Source organism: Notamacropus eugenii, chromosome 1, assembly GCF_028372415.1.
Source record: "Notamacropus eugenii isolate mMacEug1 chromosome 1, mMacEug1.pri_v2, whole genome shotgun sequence".
NCBI classification, from domain to species: Eukaryota; Metazoa; Chordata; class Mammalia; order Diprotodontia; family Macropodidae; genus Notamacropus; species Notamacropus eugenii.
Genome location: NC_092872.1, coordinates 661,580,886 through 661,600,833, shown reverse-complemented (window position 1 = coordinate 661,600,833; position 19,948 = coordinate 661,580,886). Strand labels below are relative to the sequence as shown.

At 38.2% G+C, this 19,948-nt stretch overlaps 1 protein-coding gene across 7 annotated transcripts in view; it reads right to left on the bottom strand.

Moving 5' to 3' along the window:
- STPG4 (sperm-tail PG-rich repeat containing 4) overlaps positions 1-19,948 on the bottom strand; it is a 40,874-nt gene that overhangs the window by 17,607 nt on the left and 3,319 nt on the right. For 4 of the 7 annotated variants that reach the window (XM_072635659.1, XM_072635660.1, XM_072635658.1 and 1 more), the window contains exons 2-6: positions 18,994-19,155; positions 17,208-17,267; positions 14,353-14,613; positions 9,296-9,360; positions 9,006-9,060 (exon numbers count right to left, since the gene is read on the bottom strand). In XM_072635659.1, the coding sequence (XP_072491760.1) occupies positions 9,006-9,060; positions 9,296-9,360; positions 14,353-14,613; positions 17,208-17,267; positions 18,994-19,008 (456 nt within the window). In that variant the 5' untranslated portion in view covers positions 19,009-19,155. Of the gene's footprint in view, positions 1-9,005; positions 9,061-9,295; positions 9,361-14,352; positions 14,614-15,235; positions 15,321-17,207; positions 17,268-18,993; positions 19,156-19,948 lie in introns of all 7 variants that reach the window. The other 3 variants (XM_072635664.1, XM_072635665.1, XM_072635661.1) reach the window with 3 other exon arrangements.

Below are 19,948 nucleotides of genomic sequence, written 5' to 3'. Positions count from 1 at the left end.
TAGAGGATTGAAAGCTGGGCCTGAATACAGGCACCCTGTACACAATGCTGGCAGTTTACCTCTAATCTTTTGGAACAAATGATCTGGAAGCTTCCCAAACTTGACTTTTCATGATTGTACCACTGCCCACACATTAAGTCTAGGAGCTCAGATGAGAGTGAAGTCAAAGCTATTGACAATAATGCCCAGAGGAATTGGCATTGACTGAGGTGCCAGGTGAATTAAAGGCGTTCTAGGTCCTTAAGATCAGAGTGGATGATGCTAGTGGCATTTCCTCCATAAGGTGCCTCTATATCACTCAAATGCAGTTTTGATTGCAAGTAGATCCTACTCTATATCATTCTTTTTTGCATGTGTCCATTTCTCAGAAAAGTATGTGCAGGATCAGGTACACAAAGAAGGATGGTGAAGCCTGTGACAAGGTGGATGCATTCATCTCCATGATGAATCTCTTACTAAAATTCAGGCATTTTGAGAAAACAAAGTTCTCCAGATTATCAATTGAATTTCACCTCTGATGTCCACCGGTGAATCTTTTTTTTTTTGACAGACCATTAAGAAGTGCTGTCGGGATGAAGAATCTGATAATGACAAGCTGGAGATGCCCCCAAGGAGCAAGGAAGCTATTACAGGTCATGCTCAGTAGGGAGAGTCTTCTGCTGCAATATGGTTTCCATCTTCCATGGATCCACACAGATCCCCTTTAAGTTTATTATGTATCTCTAGGAGCTCCTCATCCTTATCACATCAGCATTTCTACCTATCAAAAAACAATTTAGTTTAGGTGAAATGAGGGTGACCAGTTTTGGAATGGGATGCTTAAGCTAGATGGTGTAGTGGTTAAAGGGTTGGACCTAGAATTTGAAAGATATGAGCTCATATCCAGCTTCAGAAACTTACAGTCAATCCTTATTATTTGCATTATTTGGAGATTCCTGCTACCATTAATTCATGGGCATAAAATCTGAGTGGTGGGACATGGATGTTCCCAGTTAAAGTCAAACTAGGTGCTGCCTGACCAAGGGGACAGCAGCAAGCAGGTGATTTTTGTAGCAAACAATAAGAACTGTTTGTATTGAACTAGAGATTGTGATTTTGCCAGAGTTCCCAGGACACTTCAGGTAGCAAAACTCATTTCAAACTTCAAAAAAAAAAAAAAATCAGATCTCATATGATAAACAAGTATTCTTTTTGCAGTCTATTTAGTGCCATGGTTTTTGCATTTTTGTACATTTTGTTGGTGATTTTATTGTTTAAAATGGCCCCTGAGCATCGGATTGAAGTGCTGCCTAGTGTTCCTAAGCACAAGGAAGCTTTACAGAGAGAATACGCGTTAGATAAGTTTCATTCAGCTGTGAGTTCTAGTGCTGTTGGCTGTTGAATTCTGTGTTAACGAATCGACAATATGCTACATTTAGAAAAAGGGAAAGGAAATTCATCAGTCTATGCATGAGGCTGCTTTAGAAAGCCCTAATGTAAATGTTGTGACCTGAGGCTCTTAGGAACCATTAGGAGCAAAGGTTCAGGATTCACAGATTAAAGGGTTTTGGAGACTTTCTAGACCATAACTTTTGCCAATAATGAGAATCAACTGCACATGCTGTGTGACTCCGGGAGAGTCACTTAATCTCTGTTTGCCATAATCCACTGGAGAAGGAAATGGCGAGTCACTCCAATATCTTTGCCAAGAAAACCCAGTATTGGCACAGTATTGACGGCATTGGTGTGCTATGGTCTGTGATCAAAAAGAGTCGGACGCCACTGAACAGGAGCGTGGCTATCCTACTAGATAGAGCCAGTTGTAGAATGTTATAATAGCTGGAAGGGATCCTAAGATAGTTCAAACTCTTTCCAACTCCATTTTATCAAATTTGAAAGCAAAATTGAAGCTAGGAAAGTGCCTAAGCTCAGACAGAAAGATAATGCTAGAACCTAAGCTAAAAAAACCCAAATTGATGACTCCTAACCCAGCACCCATTCCATTGTACAATATATACAGTATATAGCTCCTTTATTTATGCTAAACAAATGATTGCTTGGGATTACCTTTACAACCTGGAGGAAAAAAAATCCATCAGAAAGCAAAACTTTTGAAGTTACATTTTTTATGTGCAGTAACAAAGTTACTGAAAACAACTTTTCTTTTTAAAAAAATTCATACTCAATCCTCTTTCTCTTTTCAAAGATCTCAGGACTGGGAAATTCAATAGCTGGTAATTAAATCTGATTAGACTTCAAGCTGTGTGCACCAAGACTCATGACGCTATATTAATAACAAGATGTTTGCATATGCTCCTGTCAAAAATACAATTAGGAATTTAGAACTATAACATTTTTACACAATTACCATCTGGTTATTTCTTGTGTTGGCATTAACTGTCAAGATGGTTTTTATAATTTGATTGCAGCCATACACATTTTTTAAATGTCACAAGTATATTTCTGACCTCCCCAAGACCTTCAGTATTTTTAAGCATTTCTAATTGCCAACAACTGGACTTTAAAGGATCATCCACTGGCAAAGAGTTGTGAGACCCTCTATCTGCAGGGTCTGAGATTGTAGGTTTCTCATAGGACATGCCAACCTTAACAATAAGATTGTGTCCACTTAAAAAATATATACACACATATATATAATATATACACACAGGTACATGTATATATCCATGCATACTATACATATATGTGAGCATATACCTATATTCTCATATTTATATGAGAATTTTAGAATGATCTACCTTATATTGATTTACAAGACTTTTACAATGATCTACTTTTATATACATAAATACTTGCATTTATATGTAGATGTACATACAAACATATACATACAGCTCAGTTCAGATCTATCCACTGGGGGATCATTCTAAAATCCTCCTTCTTCCTGCTGAATTATTCATACTGGATCCTCAGGTGTTTTCATTTAGAAAAATCAAACTGGAATGATCCTTAAAAGGCCAAATAATGTATCTCCACTTACTCCAAATATCGCCAGCTTTCCATTATCCACTTTAGTAGAGTAGCGTCTTAATATGGCTCTTTCCAAATGGCAAATAATCCAGAAATTGTTTCATTTGGCTTTGTAATACATTATGTGACATTTGGGGCCTGAAATTTCCCTTCCTAATTATGTTTTGCTTTCACTGATATTAAAATTAATTTGCATTCCCTGAGTACAGATTTTTTTTTTGGTAGTATAAGATGAAGGTGGCTGTGTTGGTCTGACTAGGAGGGAAAAAACCCTTAGTCTAGGGGTAAGAATGGGGAGGTCGGGAAGCTGCATAGCTCTTTATCACTACCTTCTCCTGTAAAGAGTTCCTATATCACTTACCCTGATCTTGTCATCGTATCAGTCAGTGTTATCAATAATCTTCTTTAGCAACACCCCATTGCTGTACAATGGTTAGGTTAAGAAGAAATGGGCAAATGAAATGGAGTCAGAGACCAGGCTTTGAAACTCATTTTTGCTACTCACTCTCTCTGTGACCTTGGGTAAGACCCTTAACCTCAAACAGCCCTTGGTTTCCTGAATCTGTAAAACAGGGAGTTGGATGAAATGATCTCTTAAAGTTTCTGCCAGATTCGAGTCCTGTGATCCTATAAGAAATCATGGTTAGTTACTTCTGCAAGATCTCAAATGGATTGCCTCTTTTTTGAAGGTGATGGGAGCCCCAAAGCCCTTTCTGATCTGCCATGATTTAAGAAATCATTCACCAAGAGCATGGCCGTGTTCTGCCATGCAGGGAAGAGAAATATCTATGTTTCTTATTTAGTTTTAAACTTATCAAGCAAATTCATTTTGACAGCTTTTTCTTCTCATGGAATTTTGCTGCCATTTTGTTAATGGATAAGTGAAATGAGTTATTTAATTCAACAAATATTTGTTCAGTGACTACTATATATTAGTCACTATGCTAGGTGTTGGATATGCAAACACACACACACACACACACACACAAAACTGCTCCTTCCCTTAAACGCTTTACATTCTACCCGACTTACAGTATCTGTCTTTCACATTATTAGAGTTTAACTCAGTTTAAATTCACAGTGGATGTCACAGACCTCATATCCAGTTTCTAAACAATTTCTTTATAAATGTTATCAAGTAATAAATCAAATAAAACCCATTTATAGCTATGCACAAACTTCCATTTATCTCCTTCTAGCGTCCTTATTACTAGTTTTTCATATGTGTTTTTAAAAACACATTATTGTGAAACATATGGAACCCCACATTACAATTTATTGGATGTAACTAAAGTAGTTTTTAATCTTAAGGTTTTGCTCCCTTCCCCATCAAGAATGTCACACATTTACTATCTCGCTCTTAATAAGTAACTGGAAAAGTATCAGTTATGACAACGAGGCTCAGCAAAAATGATGACTAAAATCCCTGAAGCACCTTCACGCCCAGCTAGGTTCTAATCACAGAGCGAGCAAGAGCGCCCTACATAAGATGGGAGAACTACTTTTCATCCGTCACATTCACAGGTTGAGTCTTACAAGGTGCACAAAGGCTGAATCTACCCGAGTCCCACAAAGAAAGGAACGTGACAATGGAATAGCAAAGAGAACGTCCTGCTGATTAAGGACTATGAAGAGCTTCTAAGGGAAAAAAATGATTCAAGTGTACTCTCTCAATTAACTTAAAGATATATTTATTAGATGTTTAATATGGATGTATATGTAGAGCCTATATTAGATTGCATGCCATCTTGGGGGGGTGGTTTGGGAGGAGGAGAAAATTTAGAACTCAAAATCTTATGGAAGTGGATGTGGAAACCTAAAAAGGAAGGAAGGAAGGAGGGAGGGAGGGAAGGAAGGGAGGAAGGAAGGAAGGAGGGAAGGGAGAGAGAGAGAGAGAAAACTATTGCGTTTTGGGGCTTTGTAAGATTAAATCCTTGGGGAAATAAAAGATTATGCCTTGGGAAAAAAAGATATAGTTATTAGATTCCTATAATATGTAAGATAATATGTAAGATAACATGAGGGGGATATAAGTAATGGTTTACACTAAAAGAATACTTCACAGTTTCAGAATTCATAAGAATTTTGTTAGGTAAAGAGTATCCATATTTCTCCATTTTATGTCAAATTAATAACTGGACAAATTAAGTGACTTGTTTAAGGGCATTCGCTGTTGCTGGAGTCAAGATCTGAACTCAGATCTTTTGATAAGTTCATGTTATCATCCTGCCCTACAAGAATAAGAAATGGGTCCTGTGCCAAACAGCTCATTATTTTGTAAAAGAGATAAGGCAGGTGTATATTATGAGGGTTCATAAGAAAGGTGCAGAGCGCTGTAAGAGCTGCCACATTGGCTTATGAGAAAAACCAAGCTCTGAAGGGCTGACTTTACAAACCCAAAGTGAAGACAATATTGTTTCCAGCTTATCAACTTGTTTTCTCAAACTTTGGTTTCATAATTTTCTACATTGGATATCCGTAACAGCGACAAGCACCAAATTAGGGATAGGAATAGGGACTGTACTGGTCATTTCATTTATGTTACAGAGAACTCCTAGATGGGCAGCTAGGGGGTGCAGTGGATCGGGCCTGGATCCTGGAGTCAGAAAGACCTGAGTTCAAAAATGACCTCAGACACTTACTAGCTGTGTGACCCTGGGCAAGTCACTTAACCCTGTTTGCCTCTGTTTCCTCATCTGTAAAATTATCTGGAGAAGGAAATGGCAAACCACTCCAGTATCTTTGCCATGAAATCCCCAAATGGGGTCACGAAGAGTCAGACACAACCAAACAAGAATTCCAAATGAGGAAACTCCTTCTAACAAAGCAGTTTGGCACTTGAAAAAAAAAATAAAGTCTTAGAGAGCTGCCCAGAGCAGTGAAAAGATAAATGACTTGTCCAGGGTCACCTAGACAGTATAACCCAAGGAATGAGAGATTATTTTCCAAATAGCAACACACAACGGAAGCATCAATTGCCCCTAATAAAATCCTGCTGTACATTTGTGAACTAAATAGCTTAGCAACTGTACTATAAAGAAGTCACTTACAAACTAACAAAAAAATGGATTTTCCACCCCTTGTCGTCCTGGTCACAGAGACACAAAGGAGAGCCTAGAGGATTTTCAGATTCAAGGTTAACATCTATTTCACACTAAAGGAATACCCTTCAAGAACGAACTGAAAATTCACATGAGCGATTATGGATATTTTTTTTCCCACACACGAATGTCAGAGTGAGAAGTGATTGGGAACTGGGTTTTCAGTATCTTTTCCCCAGGTCTATAAGGAAGGATAAAAGTAATGTTTATGCTTCAGAAAATCCTACAGAGCAGCTGATGGGTACATGGGAGGTCTCTTTGTGGAGATAAACAAAATAGCATGCGTGCCTGAGCACTTCCACACAAGGTTATGAAATTGTGCAGTTTAAATGGTCAGGTGGGGGTAGGAATGCAACATAGTCAAAGCCAATTCTCCTATTATACTTCTTTATATTTAGGACAAATTGGATCCAAAGAATTGGAATAATTGGAGAAAAGTCTGACCCATTTAAAAAAGAAAAATAACTTTGTGCTTATAGACTTTAAAATTTTTCTCCCATGAGTACACAAACACAATGGAATTGTGCCTTCAAGCTTACTTTGGGATCCTATTCAACTGCCATTCTATTTCTGAAAGTATATTACAATGAAAACAATAACAACTTACAATTTATATAGTGTTTTTCAGTTTATAAATTGCTTTCAACAAATGAAATCAACTCAAATACATTTATTAAGCACTTACTGTGTGTAATGTACTGTGTCAGGTGGTGGGAATGAGAAACTGAAAAGTGATAGAGCCTCCCTTCTGAAGGACCTTACTATCTAATTGAGGTGGAGTACAACATGTGCGCCACAAGGCAGAATGTAATATGGACAAAGGAGAGAACCGGAAAAACACTCTAAGGAAATTTGAGAGACAGTGAACTCCCAGCTGTGAACAGGAAGGGAGAGCATCATGGAGGACATGAGCTGAAATTTGAAGAAAGACAAGGATTTCAACAGGCACAGATGGGGAGGGAGTATGACTCAGGCATGGGTAAGAAGGCCTATACAAATGCCCAGAAGTCAGGTCATGGAACAGCTAGCAATCCCATGTGGCTGGAACTCAAGTGTGTATGAAGGTATTCTGTTGGTCTGTACACCAAAAACTCACAAGTTGCTCTCTGATGTATTCAGTTGACTGAAAAGGCATATACCAAGATAACAACATAGAGAGGGTAGCCACAAAATATTAACTCCACCCACTCCATCTCCCCCATAAGCATGAGATGCACACAGAGTGAGCAAACACAGGGGACACACTAGCAGAGAGGTACACAACAGGGAACACATGGCAAGTTGTGCCTCTGATGTTACAAGGCCTCAGTGTCCTTTCTCATGGGTGAAGCATCTCTGATGGCTCTGTTTCTCTCTGGGGCTCCCTGGGCTTTCTCCCTGATGGTGTAAGGTGACATGGATGATAGGGGGCAGAGAGGAGGACAGAGAAATCTCTTCCTTTCCAAGAAGGGCAAGATGATTCCCTCTCAAGAGCTAGATTTTTCAAGAGTTGGCTGTCTTTTCTACTCCCAGAGCTCATATTCTTAGAGATGTCTCCTGCCTCAACTGACTCCTAGAGAGTGTCTTGCTTTGTTTTTAAAGGCCAACAAGGCTAGAGGTAATCAGTGGCTTTTGCTGCTGCTGTTCAGTCATTTCAGTCACATCTGACTCTTTGTGACCCTCATTTGGAGTTTTCTTGGCAAGGATCCTGGAGTGGTTCGCCATTTCCTTCTCCAGCTCATTTTGGAGGTGAGGAGACAGAGACAAACAGGGTTAAGTGATTTGCTCAGGGTCACTCAGCTAAGGGTCTGGGGCCAGATTTGAACTTAGGAAGATGAGTCTTTCTCACTCCAGGCCTCACACTTTATCCACTGTGCCCCTGAGCTGCCCCGGAGAATCAGTGGCTAGCAGCTAATGTCATTGGTCCCCACTACCATCACCACCAATGACAACAAGCACCCTATAATGCCATCAAGTCTGACTGTACTTCTTTATCTCTGTGACCTGCCCCTTACAGTCTTTCATTTCATCAAAGCCCATTGTGTCTCTTTGACTTGCCCCTTACATTCTAGAATTTCACTAAGGATATGTCTACGGGGCGTGATCATGGATTGAACTGCTCGGTCCCTACTCACTATCATCATTCGTCAAAGATTCCCAGGAGTGATTCTGTGACAACTTACGCAGTTTCTTTCAGGGCCCTATGATAAAGCTCATCCCAGCAGACCCGCTACTATTTAAAGCAACCATGTTCTTTCTCTTTACCTGACTTGGAACGCAAATCTGTTCTGTCCTTCCCTGAATGTTCTAATAGATCATACATATTCAGATAAATATAGCACTCCCCTCCCCTAAATGAGAAAAGCTATGGCTCTATTAACTTCATAATCTGCTCTCCTCATTCCTCTATTCGAGCTACCCATATGAATATTAATTTTTTACATATCCTTATTCATCTTCTGGAGAACCTGTCTATTTTAGCCACAATTCACTAACATAAGTGGAAATTTTAAGAGACAGAAAAAGCACCTTTAAACCCTGAAAGGGAAGAAACCAGGCATTCTTGTTGAAGAATCTTTTCTGCTTAACCTCATAATTGGCTACAAATGACTCAAGATTTATAAAATCTTCAATTTATTTTCACCATTAAATCAAAGACTGCCATCCATTTGCTAATTCGCTTCATTGGCAAAGCATTTTTCTTTACATAGCACTGACCTACAAGTACTCTACTAGCCAGCTTTGCCACTTACTGGCTCTGTGTGCTTCAGGTCACTTACTCTCAAGGAGACTCGAGTTTCCTCAAATATAAAATGAAGGTGTTGGACTAGATTTAAGGTCCCTTTCAGTTCTAGTATTTTATGACAATGCCTCAAAAGGACCAGTTAGTATGTTGGAAACCAAGCGTCCCTCTTTTTAAAATCAAGAATTAATAGTTATTGACAATGTACTTACTGGAATAAAATAATACGTTGGAAACCTTTGAACTGTAGAACGGAACACATAGTGCCTGTATTTAAAAAAATGCAACATGTCATTTTTTAGACCTACTTTTATTTTAGCCAATATTTTATTAATTTACGTTTCTTGAGAAATATTCCTTCATATAATTATAGTAAGGGCTGAAGAAATATTATTCTTGGCAGAAATGAAATTTTAAAGCCATTATAATTGCTCTTAGGGAGCTTTTAGAGGGGAATTATATAAGTTAAATAATTAATTTAATGATAATAAATAACAATTACCTGGCAAGGAACTTGGGAACTGGTGCTGGAACAATATCATATTGCCCTGGTGAAAGATCAATTTTCTGCAAGACATGGACACAGATTAACAACACTATCCTAATGATAACATAGTTCTAACAGATGAGACATTATAATATAATATGATTCAACATGGGTCAACATCATTTTGTGGTCATTGTAATCTTCTAGTTCATGATCATAATTCTTATAGTCTTATATACTTTTCTATTTCAGCAGTTTAAGAAAGCTGTGTTTAACTGTTTCAAACCACATTCTCAAAGATAGATATCTAAAATACTGCTTCATGTGAGTCATAATCTATGTTTTTATCAGTATGGGAACTCCCTTCACCAGTTCACATTACAGAGTCTCTATAGAACAGCAGAGAAGCCTCAAAATCTGAGGCCAAGAAAAGGGAAGTGGTTTGGCCATTACCGTAAACTAGAGGTAGGATCTGAATACGGTTCTTTCTGGTTCAAAGTCTACCAGTCTATCCACTACACTAGGTTTCCTCTTTGTGGTTGTTTAATTGAAGTCTACCACATTTTATGAAATCACTGGGTTCTTGAGAATTATAAAAGGTATACATCTATAAAATTATTGGAAAATGAGCCATACATTAAGAGTCATAAAGGAGTTATTGTTAAAAAGATTCCACGGTCAATTATCTTTGTAATGTGAATAGAATAGGAAGATCTTCCCCTCCCATTAACAGGCCTAACACATGGAGCCTGTGATCACATGGAGCTCAGACTGGGAGGAGCTTGCCCAAGTCAGGGAGAGAGAGAACTTGAGTAGAGAGAGAGAAGCAAGCTGTGAGTAGGGGGAAGGAGTAATTTGTCTAGAGGAACTAGTTTTTGTGGAGAGGCCTGACGGAAAGAAGGTTTAAGATGTAGGTACTTCCCTGGATTAGTGAAAAGTACCCTGTTAAATCTTAACTTCCTGGTATTCTAATGATATCCCAAATAAATATTCATAGTGGCTGCTATGGGTATTGCATTGGTGCTATAATCTATCTATAGTTAAAAATTATCCCCTAAGGTATGTTTTTCCCCTTCTAAATCAGGTTTTCAAATATGTGCTAGAATTGTCCACACACGATTGGCCCTACCCGAGTTACCACATAGTTGCTCTTTATAAAGTGGTATGAATTTCTGGCCCCAGATGCAGATTTTGCAGCGGCAATGATGATCAGAGTAAATATGAATTAGTTTTAAATTTTACTTTTTAAATTCAATTTTAAAAGGTACAGCTGCACCCTTGTTCTGGCTCAGTGTTTTCTTGATATTACAAACTCCAAAGAAGCATTGGTTGTGGCCACCATAATTTAGAGGTGAAACTTTGAGCCCCAAAGATAAAGCAACTCTTTATTCAGTGAACAATCCAGATTAGACTTTTGTAATGAAGTATCATGGAAATATGGGCCAGGGCTTTAGGCAACTTGGCTAAAACTGATTAAGAACACTGGGGCTCCTTAAAGCATCTGACAAATAAAAGACCTCTGCTCTTTTATTGGGCATTGGCTACCAAAACGGTTTCATTTCCTTTTCTTTTCATGGTGTATTGGGTAGTCCAAAGTCTGACTACAGAGACCACCTCCCTAAGTATCAAGGTTGTATTTTCAATATGTGTGACTGTTAATTGTATGTAATAACTTCCTGCTTTGGCATGGGATTTGCCATGGTAAGGCTTCTCCTGTAGAATGTTTCCTATCACAATTGTGCTTCCACAGTCCAATGATGATAAGGAAGTGTAGACCGTAGAAACACTCTGTCTCATTTAATTAATGTTTCTAATCAGGTTTTACAGGCAGATACCCAGAGGTCTTGCCATAACTGAGTATCATAAATAAAGCATAGCAGAATCAGTTATTAACCTAGATAATTAATGAAGTAACATTAACTGTGTTCACAGACCTCAGGGTCAGTCATTACTTCTAAAATCACCTTGGGTTTATATGAATACAGGAGAGACCTAACTGTAGAGATGCTTTGGAATAATGTCTGTCCAACAAACATTTATCTATTCAGCACTTACTTATTGTAGGAAATGTACTAGGCTAGATGCTGACAGAGATAAGACTTGATCCAGGTCCTCAAGGAGCTGACAGTTTAGTAATCAAATAATCAATCAACAAGTATTTAATAAAGTGCCTACTGGGTGCCAGGCACTGTTCTTGGGGATACAAACATAGAGAATCCTCTACCCTCTGTCTTTCCAGAAGCACGTGCCACATTGGGTTTTACATTATGACATGTCAAATATTTTGTATTTGTCTTTTATGGTGAGGGAAATAAGATGGGCACAACCTTCCCCCCCCCCCCAAACAGAATGGCAACCTGAGGCTCAGGGAGGAGATGTGAAAACTGTTTCTTCTTTCGCAGTGGGTCTGAAAGAAGTGACAACTGCGTGGAAGAGAGGAGGTGGTTCAGGGAACAAGAGGGGATCCACAGAAAGCTAAGAGGTCATTCCAGAACTCAGCCCTGGCTGGAGCAAGAAGAATCACTCAAGACATTCAAAAGACATTCCGTGGGACTCAAAATGCTGAGTCCAGATCATTGAGGCATAAAATTAAATGAGAAATAAATAATAAATAGATAATTAAATAATTAATCCCATTCAACAAATGGAAGAAGGGTCTTAATGGCCCAATGACAATATCTAGAAATTTAAGACAAAAAACTAGTTAACATCAAGTGGAAAGAAACGGAGAGGTTCAAGCTGTGGCCCAATAGCTCAATCTTAAATATAAGTGCCACTGAAACTGGCCATTTTTTGAGTTACTACGACCAAGAAAAAGTATCTCCCCAGACTAAACTTTAGAAAGATTTCAAAGATAACCTTCCAAGATAACCAATAAGCTTACAGAAGGAGAGGAGAGGTAGTAGGAAGGGATAGACTCCAATAATGGAAGGAGAGTGAGTTGATGCCTGCGCTGAATGACATAGATGAACTTGCAATGCAAAGAGGAGTCATGTCTTCACAACCCTGAATTTCAATTAGTATATTCAGTACGACCTTATGATATGATTTTTTTTCTTTTTTTTTTTTTGGAGACTGGATTTCCCTAAGTCACCCATGCTGGAAATGTTGCAGCCCCTCCCATTCTCCATCTCACTGTTAATGAGCATGGAAGCTTCCTACCTGATCCGTTTTGTCCTTCCTTAGCAAGCCTTGTTGCTCCCAGCTCCTGGAGACTCACCATATTGGTGCTGGACAGACTTAGTGTGGACACCCTACTGTGTCCACGCTAAGCTCTACTTTAGCTTTACTGTAACTCAGAAATCCACATCGAGTGACCCACCAGTCTAGGCTTAGCCAAATATTATCTGGTATTACAGGTATATACTACCATGCTTTTCTTGAAATTATGATATCCCAAATATTTTCTGTTTGTCATTTGCTTTTCTATTTGTATTAATAAAATATATATTTTATGTATAATATAAAATTTATGTATAAAATAATATAACAAAATATAAAATTAAATTAAAATAAAATAAATACATTCCCTGACCTAAATTATCCAGTAATTACACAGGATGAACATTTGGTTACATGGTGAGCTCCTCGAGGGTAGGAATTGTCTTTTGCCTCTCTTTGTACCTCACCACTTCGAATAGTTCTGGCACATAGTAGGTGCTTAATAAATGTTTATTGATTGACTGATCTGAGATTTAATTGGTAATGCTTATGAAAACTTCTTTACTTGTTATGAACTCTGCCTTTTTCAATTATAAATGTTCACCTTAACTCAAGTTATTATTTCTTTTGAGTTCTGCTAACAAAGCCAAAATATTTAGTTACGTATAGGGGAAAAAAAGATTGTGAGTTGAATATCTAGAAAGCTCCATCCCTGTTATATAATACTTCAGTATTTTAAGGTTCTGTGATTTGATCAGTATGGATATTCTCCCACCTAACACACATCTAATTCATGTCACCTAATATAGACCCTTTTAGGGTTTTTACTAAGAAGTAGCAATGCCGTGATGAAAAAAAGAATGTCATGTGGTGGCTGACACTCTGTAAGAAGCCTCTTAGGTTTAGCTAGGAGGGTTCTCAGATCATAGAACTTGGACCTGCCAAAGCCTCCAGAGCAGAAGGGTCAAACACAAGACCCTCGGGGGTAACACTTGGTGTTGTAATGGTGAGGTTGAATGAAAATATAGAACATAAATGATGTTCCTCTGTGGTTTTCTAAGCAAATCTGCAGCCCTCAGGAATTTATGTAGGGTTTAGTGGCCCTGATTTTTATTTGAATTTGACACCACTGCTCTGGAGAGTCACCTTTGAAACCAAAATGAAACATCCAATTAGGGCTTTGGTGAATGAAGACCATTGATGGATCCATTGATAAGGAGGCAGTGTGGGTAGTGTCCTGAGTGTTAAGACCTGGAACTTAGGAAAATCCAAGCTCAAATCCTATCTTAGATACTACCTTGTGTGACCTTGAGTAGGTAATTTTTATCTCCTTTTACCTTGTGTAAAATGGGGATAATAAGAGTACTTACCTCATGGGTTGTATGAAACGAGACAATGTATAAGATAATGTATGAAAAGTGATTTGCAAAGCTTTGAGCACTATGAAACCCCTGTGTGTGTGCGTGTAGTTGTCAAGTAAAGCAATTACATGTGTTTTCCTGATTTTTAAAAAAACTATATTTGAATGATATAATCATATATATATAATTTTAATTATATCACTCAAATAAAGCTTTTGAATCAGGAAAATACATATAATTGTTTCATCTGACAAATTCTGAGAAATCCTTTCTGAAAAACAAATTGAAAAAATGGTTGGGATCACCTGTTTGGATTCTACTGGTCATCTAGTCAGGGCAACTAGTAGCTGTCCAAAACTATGAATGATGTCATTTGGGATGAGACTCTGACCTTCCTGAGATAATATCTGGGGAGTGCTTGGCATAGTGCTTAATACAGGTTTATTCCTTTCCAGGCCTCACTTCTACCATCATGGACATTTGATGATGGCTCTCCTAGAATCACCTCAAATCTCACAAATAAGAGATAATTCCTCGATTGAGCTTTACCTGATCTTTGAGACACATCATGCTGGGGCTTTGCCTTGGGGTATCTTTGAATGAGTAAGAAGCCATCTGCTTACTGACCAGGTCAATGAAGTTAGGAGGCAGGTACTTGGGTATATCGGGCAGCGTAATATCCCTCTTCATTTCCATAAGAGGGATTTTTTTTCTACCTTCATTTTTAAAATTGTATGTAAGGGTCACCGGGTTTAATTGGGATTCTTCAAGAAAGTCTCGCACTGTGTAGGTACCTGGTATTGGAGTTTCCTGTTGAAAAGCAACATTAATTCTGAGATCACCTTGGAGTCGGGCTGCGCCTTTCTTCGTTTCTAATGAGTGCTTTAATGAACCACTGTGATATGACCCAAAGGCTCTTGCTACAACTAGACTTTGAGGGTGGCTGGACCCCGACTATTTTATTTCTGATACACTTGTTGGCAAAAAAAGCTTTAGCATTGCTGGAGTCCAACATTCCACTAAATCCCACTGCAGCCAGCAGGCAAGAGGAGGGACTGGCCATCTGCCCTGGCAATCCTTCCGGGGCTAAGAATCCCCTTGAACTCTCTCCCTCATCTACTTAACATGAGAGTGGCTGGAGAGCAAATAAAAATGCCCCATCGCTCCCTGCCTCCCTGGCTTCCTTCAAGGCTCAGTTCCAAATCTACCTTCTGGAGGGGACTGTACCTGGTCCCCCTAGCTGTGAATGCTTTCCCCTCTCAGACTGACTTACCTTTTATACATCTCACATGGGCCTCGTCATTTACATTTTGTTTTCCCCTCCTTGAGGACTAGAACTGTGTTTTTGCCTTTATTTGTATTCTAGGCACTTTGTACAGGCCTTGGCTTCTAGTAAACACTAAATAAACGTTTATTGACTATTTCCACTTACCCCTGTCTTGACCATAAGACAAGCCCAGCAGATACTCCATCTGCCCTGGAACGACTGGTATGTACCTTCCTCCTCCTTTCCACCTCTTGCTCAGGGATCATTAAAGTGAACATTATTATTGCTACTGTGAAGAACATGACAATCTAGTTTCCTGTTGCTTTCCTAGCATCCCGTAGATTCTATTGGCAGGTTGCCTAAGCCCGAATTCCTTTCCCTGGCCACTGTTCAAACCTCATACCCATCCTTATCAGTTCCATCTCCCCCATGTCCCTTTTGCTGTTCGACATTCAGCCCTGTACAACTCTTTGTGACTCCACGGATAACTCCAGGGGGTTTTCTTGCCATTTCCTTCTCCTGTGTGTCCCCATTTTACAGATGAAGAGCTGAGGCCAATAGGGGTAAAGTAAATTGCCCAGGGTCACACAGTTAAGTGTCTGAGGCTGGGTTTGAATTCAGACCCAATGCTCTATCCACTGTGCCACCCAGCTGCCCCCTCCCAAGTCCCTATCCTACTTTATTCTACACTGTGCCCTCTGATACCCCATTCTACAGCTAACAAACTATTCTCCATATTATACTTGTGCCCTCTCCAGGGGAATGGACCTGTAAATGTTGACCATCATGTGAACAGTTAGATGATCCATCTGATGGAGACATAAGGCAACTCTACCTCCATGTTTGTAGGTCCATCATAAGAAACATTCATCCCAGTGGGCCCTCTTTGTCCAAATCTAGGTAGGTGAAGGGAAGGAGAGGTGGGGTTGTTTCTGCAACCCAGGGATCTTGGCTCTCTAGAGAGAACTCTTCTGTTTACCCAAATTGACCCTTAAGAACACCATTTAGTAGTAGAAGATGGGAACTGGTTTTGGAAAAGGGGAGACCTTTATTCAAACTTCACCCCTAAATCATACTGGCTATGATCATGGGTGAGGCACTTAAATTCACTAAGCCCCAGGTGGTGACCTGTAGCCAACAAAATGACAGGTCCTTGATGTACTGGGAATTGCTCCTATTAACAATGTCTAAAACAATCTGAAAAATTTGTAAAGATCATACAAGACATGAACAAAAACCAAGGGCAAAATATCGTTTCATTAAATGCCACTTCCCTCTATTTGGGGTTATGTTATGGTCTGGAAGCATTGTCATCTTAATACGTTATAAAGCCAGTCTTCCTAAATTTGTTTTGCATCTAGAAGCCAGTCCTAAAATTAACGAACCAAAATTCTCTCTCATGCAGTAAAGAAATTCATTAGCTGCCAATCTTTGTATTTTCTTTCTTTGTATTATTCTTCTTTAGAGATGACCCCTCTAATCCAGCTGTACTAGTACAAATTAATATCACAATACAAGATCCTGACCTCCCCAATTTCTTCAGGTTTTGACCCATAAAGTTCTGTCACTGTCTCCCAAGGTCTTTCCCATTTCCCTCCATCTCATACTTACACCTGGCTGCCTCACTGTACCCCATCCCATCACCCTAGGTCCCCACCAAGCCAGTCTGCTGTCTTCCTAGGGGACACCATCAGCAAGTTTCCAAACTTTTAGGGTCTCCTCTGAATTCTGGGAAAAGAAGAGACTATATGGTGTCATCAAGGGATTTGTAGGGAGGAAATGACATTAAAGCCAGTGGGGAAGGGAAGCTAGGTGTTCTGAGACAGTGAAATGAGCGGGCTTTTCTACAACTGTTTCCGGGATTCCTGGGTCCACCCCCTCCCTCGACATCTGCTACTCCCAAATACCAAGCCCCAGGATAAAATTTTTGTATGTTATATTATAGTGAATTCTCTAAACCTACTGACTTGTTTTACTTTTCAGAGTTTTACATGAAAAATTAAAATTATATTTCTAATTCCTATGGCTTTACTAAAATGAGTTTACAATATGACTGAGAGGTATAATTAATTCCTCCTTTCATGCAGTTTCATACAAAAAGAAAGAGTTATAAGGAAAACAATTGAAATGTACATACTTTTAGTGATGTCCGCCACCATGCTTCTCTTTGATCTATTGGTTCTTTAATTCTTACTTTCTAGTAATAAAAACAAATTCGTTACATATATGTACATATAAATGTAGAAATGTGTTGGGGGATTATCTTTCAAGTTACGTATAATTTATTAAATGTACTTATTTAAACAAATTAATATCTTCACCAAAACAATAATCTCCCCAAAGGTACTTTTAAATCTTTATATCAAAATCAAGACTACACAAAATTTTCCTTGAAAGAAATGTTTGCTTACACTTTGCTTTTTTATCTTATTTTTTACCTTAAAATTTCCATTGGTAAAATTTGGATAATTAACCTTGCCGCTATTTCTATGGCAAGGGGATTCTGTGAGGACAGAAGGAAATCTTAACTATGAGGACGCTCTGAGTTCTTAGGAAGAAAGCAGCTGTATAAACACAAGGTGGAAGGTGTGCCTCAGAAAGGTTAAATGATTTGCCCAATAAGGAGCAGAGTCAGTACCCAGATCTGAGCCTTCTGACTCCAAATCAAAGGCTCTTTTCACTATATTGTACCATGAAATAATAATATCCCTTTGGATTTATAAAGTTCTTCTGTCCATAGAACCTCAAAGTGTGGTCACATAAAATATCTTTTTCTATCCTATACCTAAGTGAAGGAAGTAAAATCAAGATCTATTTCTCTCAGTACTCCATGTTTGATTATTGAATTTCTTCAAATATTAGAAAAATACATATAAATAACCAGATGGTCATTACGCTACAAGATTTACGTTTGGGGAGATAGTTTCTTTTTATGACTATCTATACACAATGATAAACTAGGAATAGCACTGTAATTAAGAATAGACAATAATTCCAACTTAGTACAGGTGACTCCTACTGAGTAAAAAGTTTTGAAATAATTTACTTTCTAGTGAGATCCTGAAAATTTGATGTCCAAAATTGGCAGTTTATTCAAGTTAATGATTAAAGTAAAGATTCTTTCAACAGTATCTTCACTTTCTGGGCCCACCGGTTCTTATATGTAGGACTTCTTTTATAGTACCTTCGCATTTATTATTATTCATAATATATTTATTACTATCAAATAATTTATTATTCATAATATATTTATTACTATCAAATAATTTATCAGATTATTATGCATTGTAATTTTTTACTAACACCTCATTTTACTAAAGGCTGGGTTTCTTTTTTTAAATCAATGCCTTTTTTAAAAAATCTAATCTAAAATATTCTAGTAAAAATGCTTCTTTCAAAAAATAAAACTACATAAAGACAGAAGTCAAACTCCCTCAATCCACAGATCCTTTATCTAAAATCCACATGATTAGATTTCAGAAGGCAATGAAGAGCTGTGAACTTAGGATGGGGAAAAACCTCTAACAGAAATTTAGCATTTCCTTCAGTTATGGAGACAGTAAACCATTATCCTGAGAAAGAGTCCATAGATTTCAATAAACTGCAAGGGGGGTCCATGACATACAAAAGGCTAAGTGCATGACATTTGAGCTTTAAGGTATGACCATAGAACCATTAAAAAAAACCCAAACTTATAGATCACAATAAACTTTATCTCCCAATTATCTTTTTTCTTCCTTCCTTCCTCCCTTCCTTTCTTTCCTTCTTAGTCTCATTTCTTTCAGGATCAGTTTGTCACTACAGCAGAACAAACTGACCATGAGGAAGGCATCTAGCCATCTTGTCTCCAAGATAACCAAAATAATACACTGGAGCACTCAAGAAATACATATTTGCTGATGAGTTTTTAAAGAAAGCACTACCCTTGCAGAAGGCATTTTAGCACTTGAGATTCTAATTCGACAACAGCAGCTTCTTTTTTGAAGTTGGTGACAGAATCTTTTCTTCTTTTAGACTAATTTAAATTGAATATCATTTGAAAATTGAAGAGGGAAAACCAGGAAAGTTCATCTTTCTTTTCCAATCTATGAATAAACAAGAAGTTGAAGGTCAAGGCAAATTAGTAGCATAACCATATATCAAATTTCTCTTGCTAAACTGGCTGTGAAATTGTTTTATGTTTAAAAAAGATTTAAAAATGCTCATAAATATTAACATTTTAGGATTATAGGCTTTTTTCCTTTATAATTCTTTTTGCTCTCTAAAAAAAACCCAAGCAATTGCTTCAAGTCAAATATTTTTGCAATGTTAGGTTATGGTTCTCTTTGTAAATTATAATGCTATATATACATCCTGGTAAAAATATCTCTCCGATATTTATAAAGGTTAAATTGTTGAAATGTTAATAATTCTACCTCTCAGTCACTTCTCAAATAACTGTTTGAATTAACTTCAGTAATAGTGCTAAATCATCATTTGATTTTCTAATATACTAGCAAAATTAGTATGGAAAAAATGCAAAATAAATCGTTGCCTTAAGATGCTTAAGAAGCATGGGCTGCAAAGGAAAACTGCATTTATCTCTTGAGTTGTAGTGAGGTTCCATCCAAAAAGCACAAGCATGAGAAAAACCTTTTAGTTGTGCCTTCCTGGCTCTGACTCCCAAGCCCCTTTCCCCATCGCTTTGGGATGGTGGCATTTTCCTGTACATGTGTTGACACAGACTCCTTCCTCCCTCCCTGACCTCCTTCCAGACACAACTTTTACACCTGGTTCCAGGCCTTGGGGTACCTCCCATACATCCCGACAAAGGAAGAACAGAACTGGGGGACTCTGGGGCCTCCTAGTTCCTTGGCTTGTCAAGATTTTGCATTCACC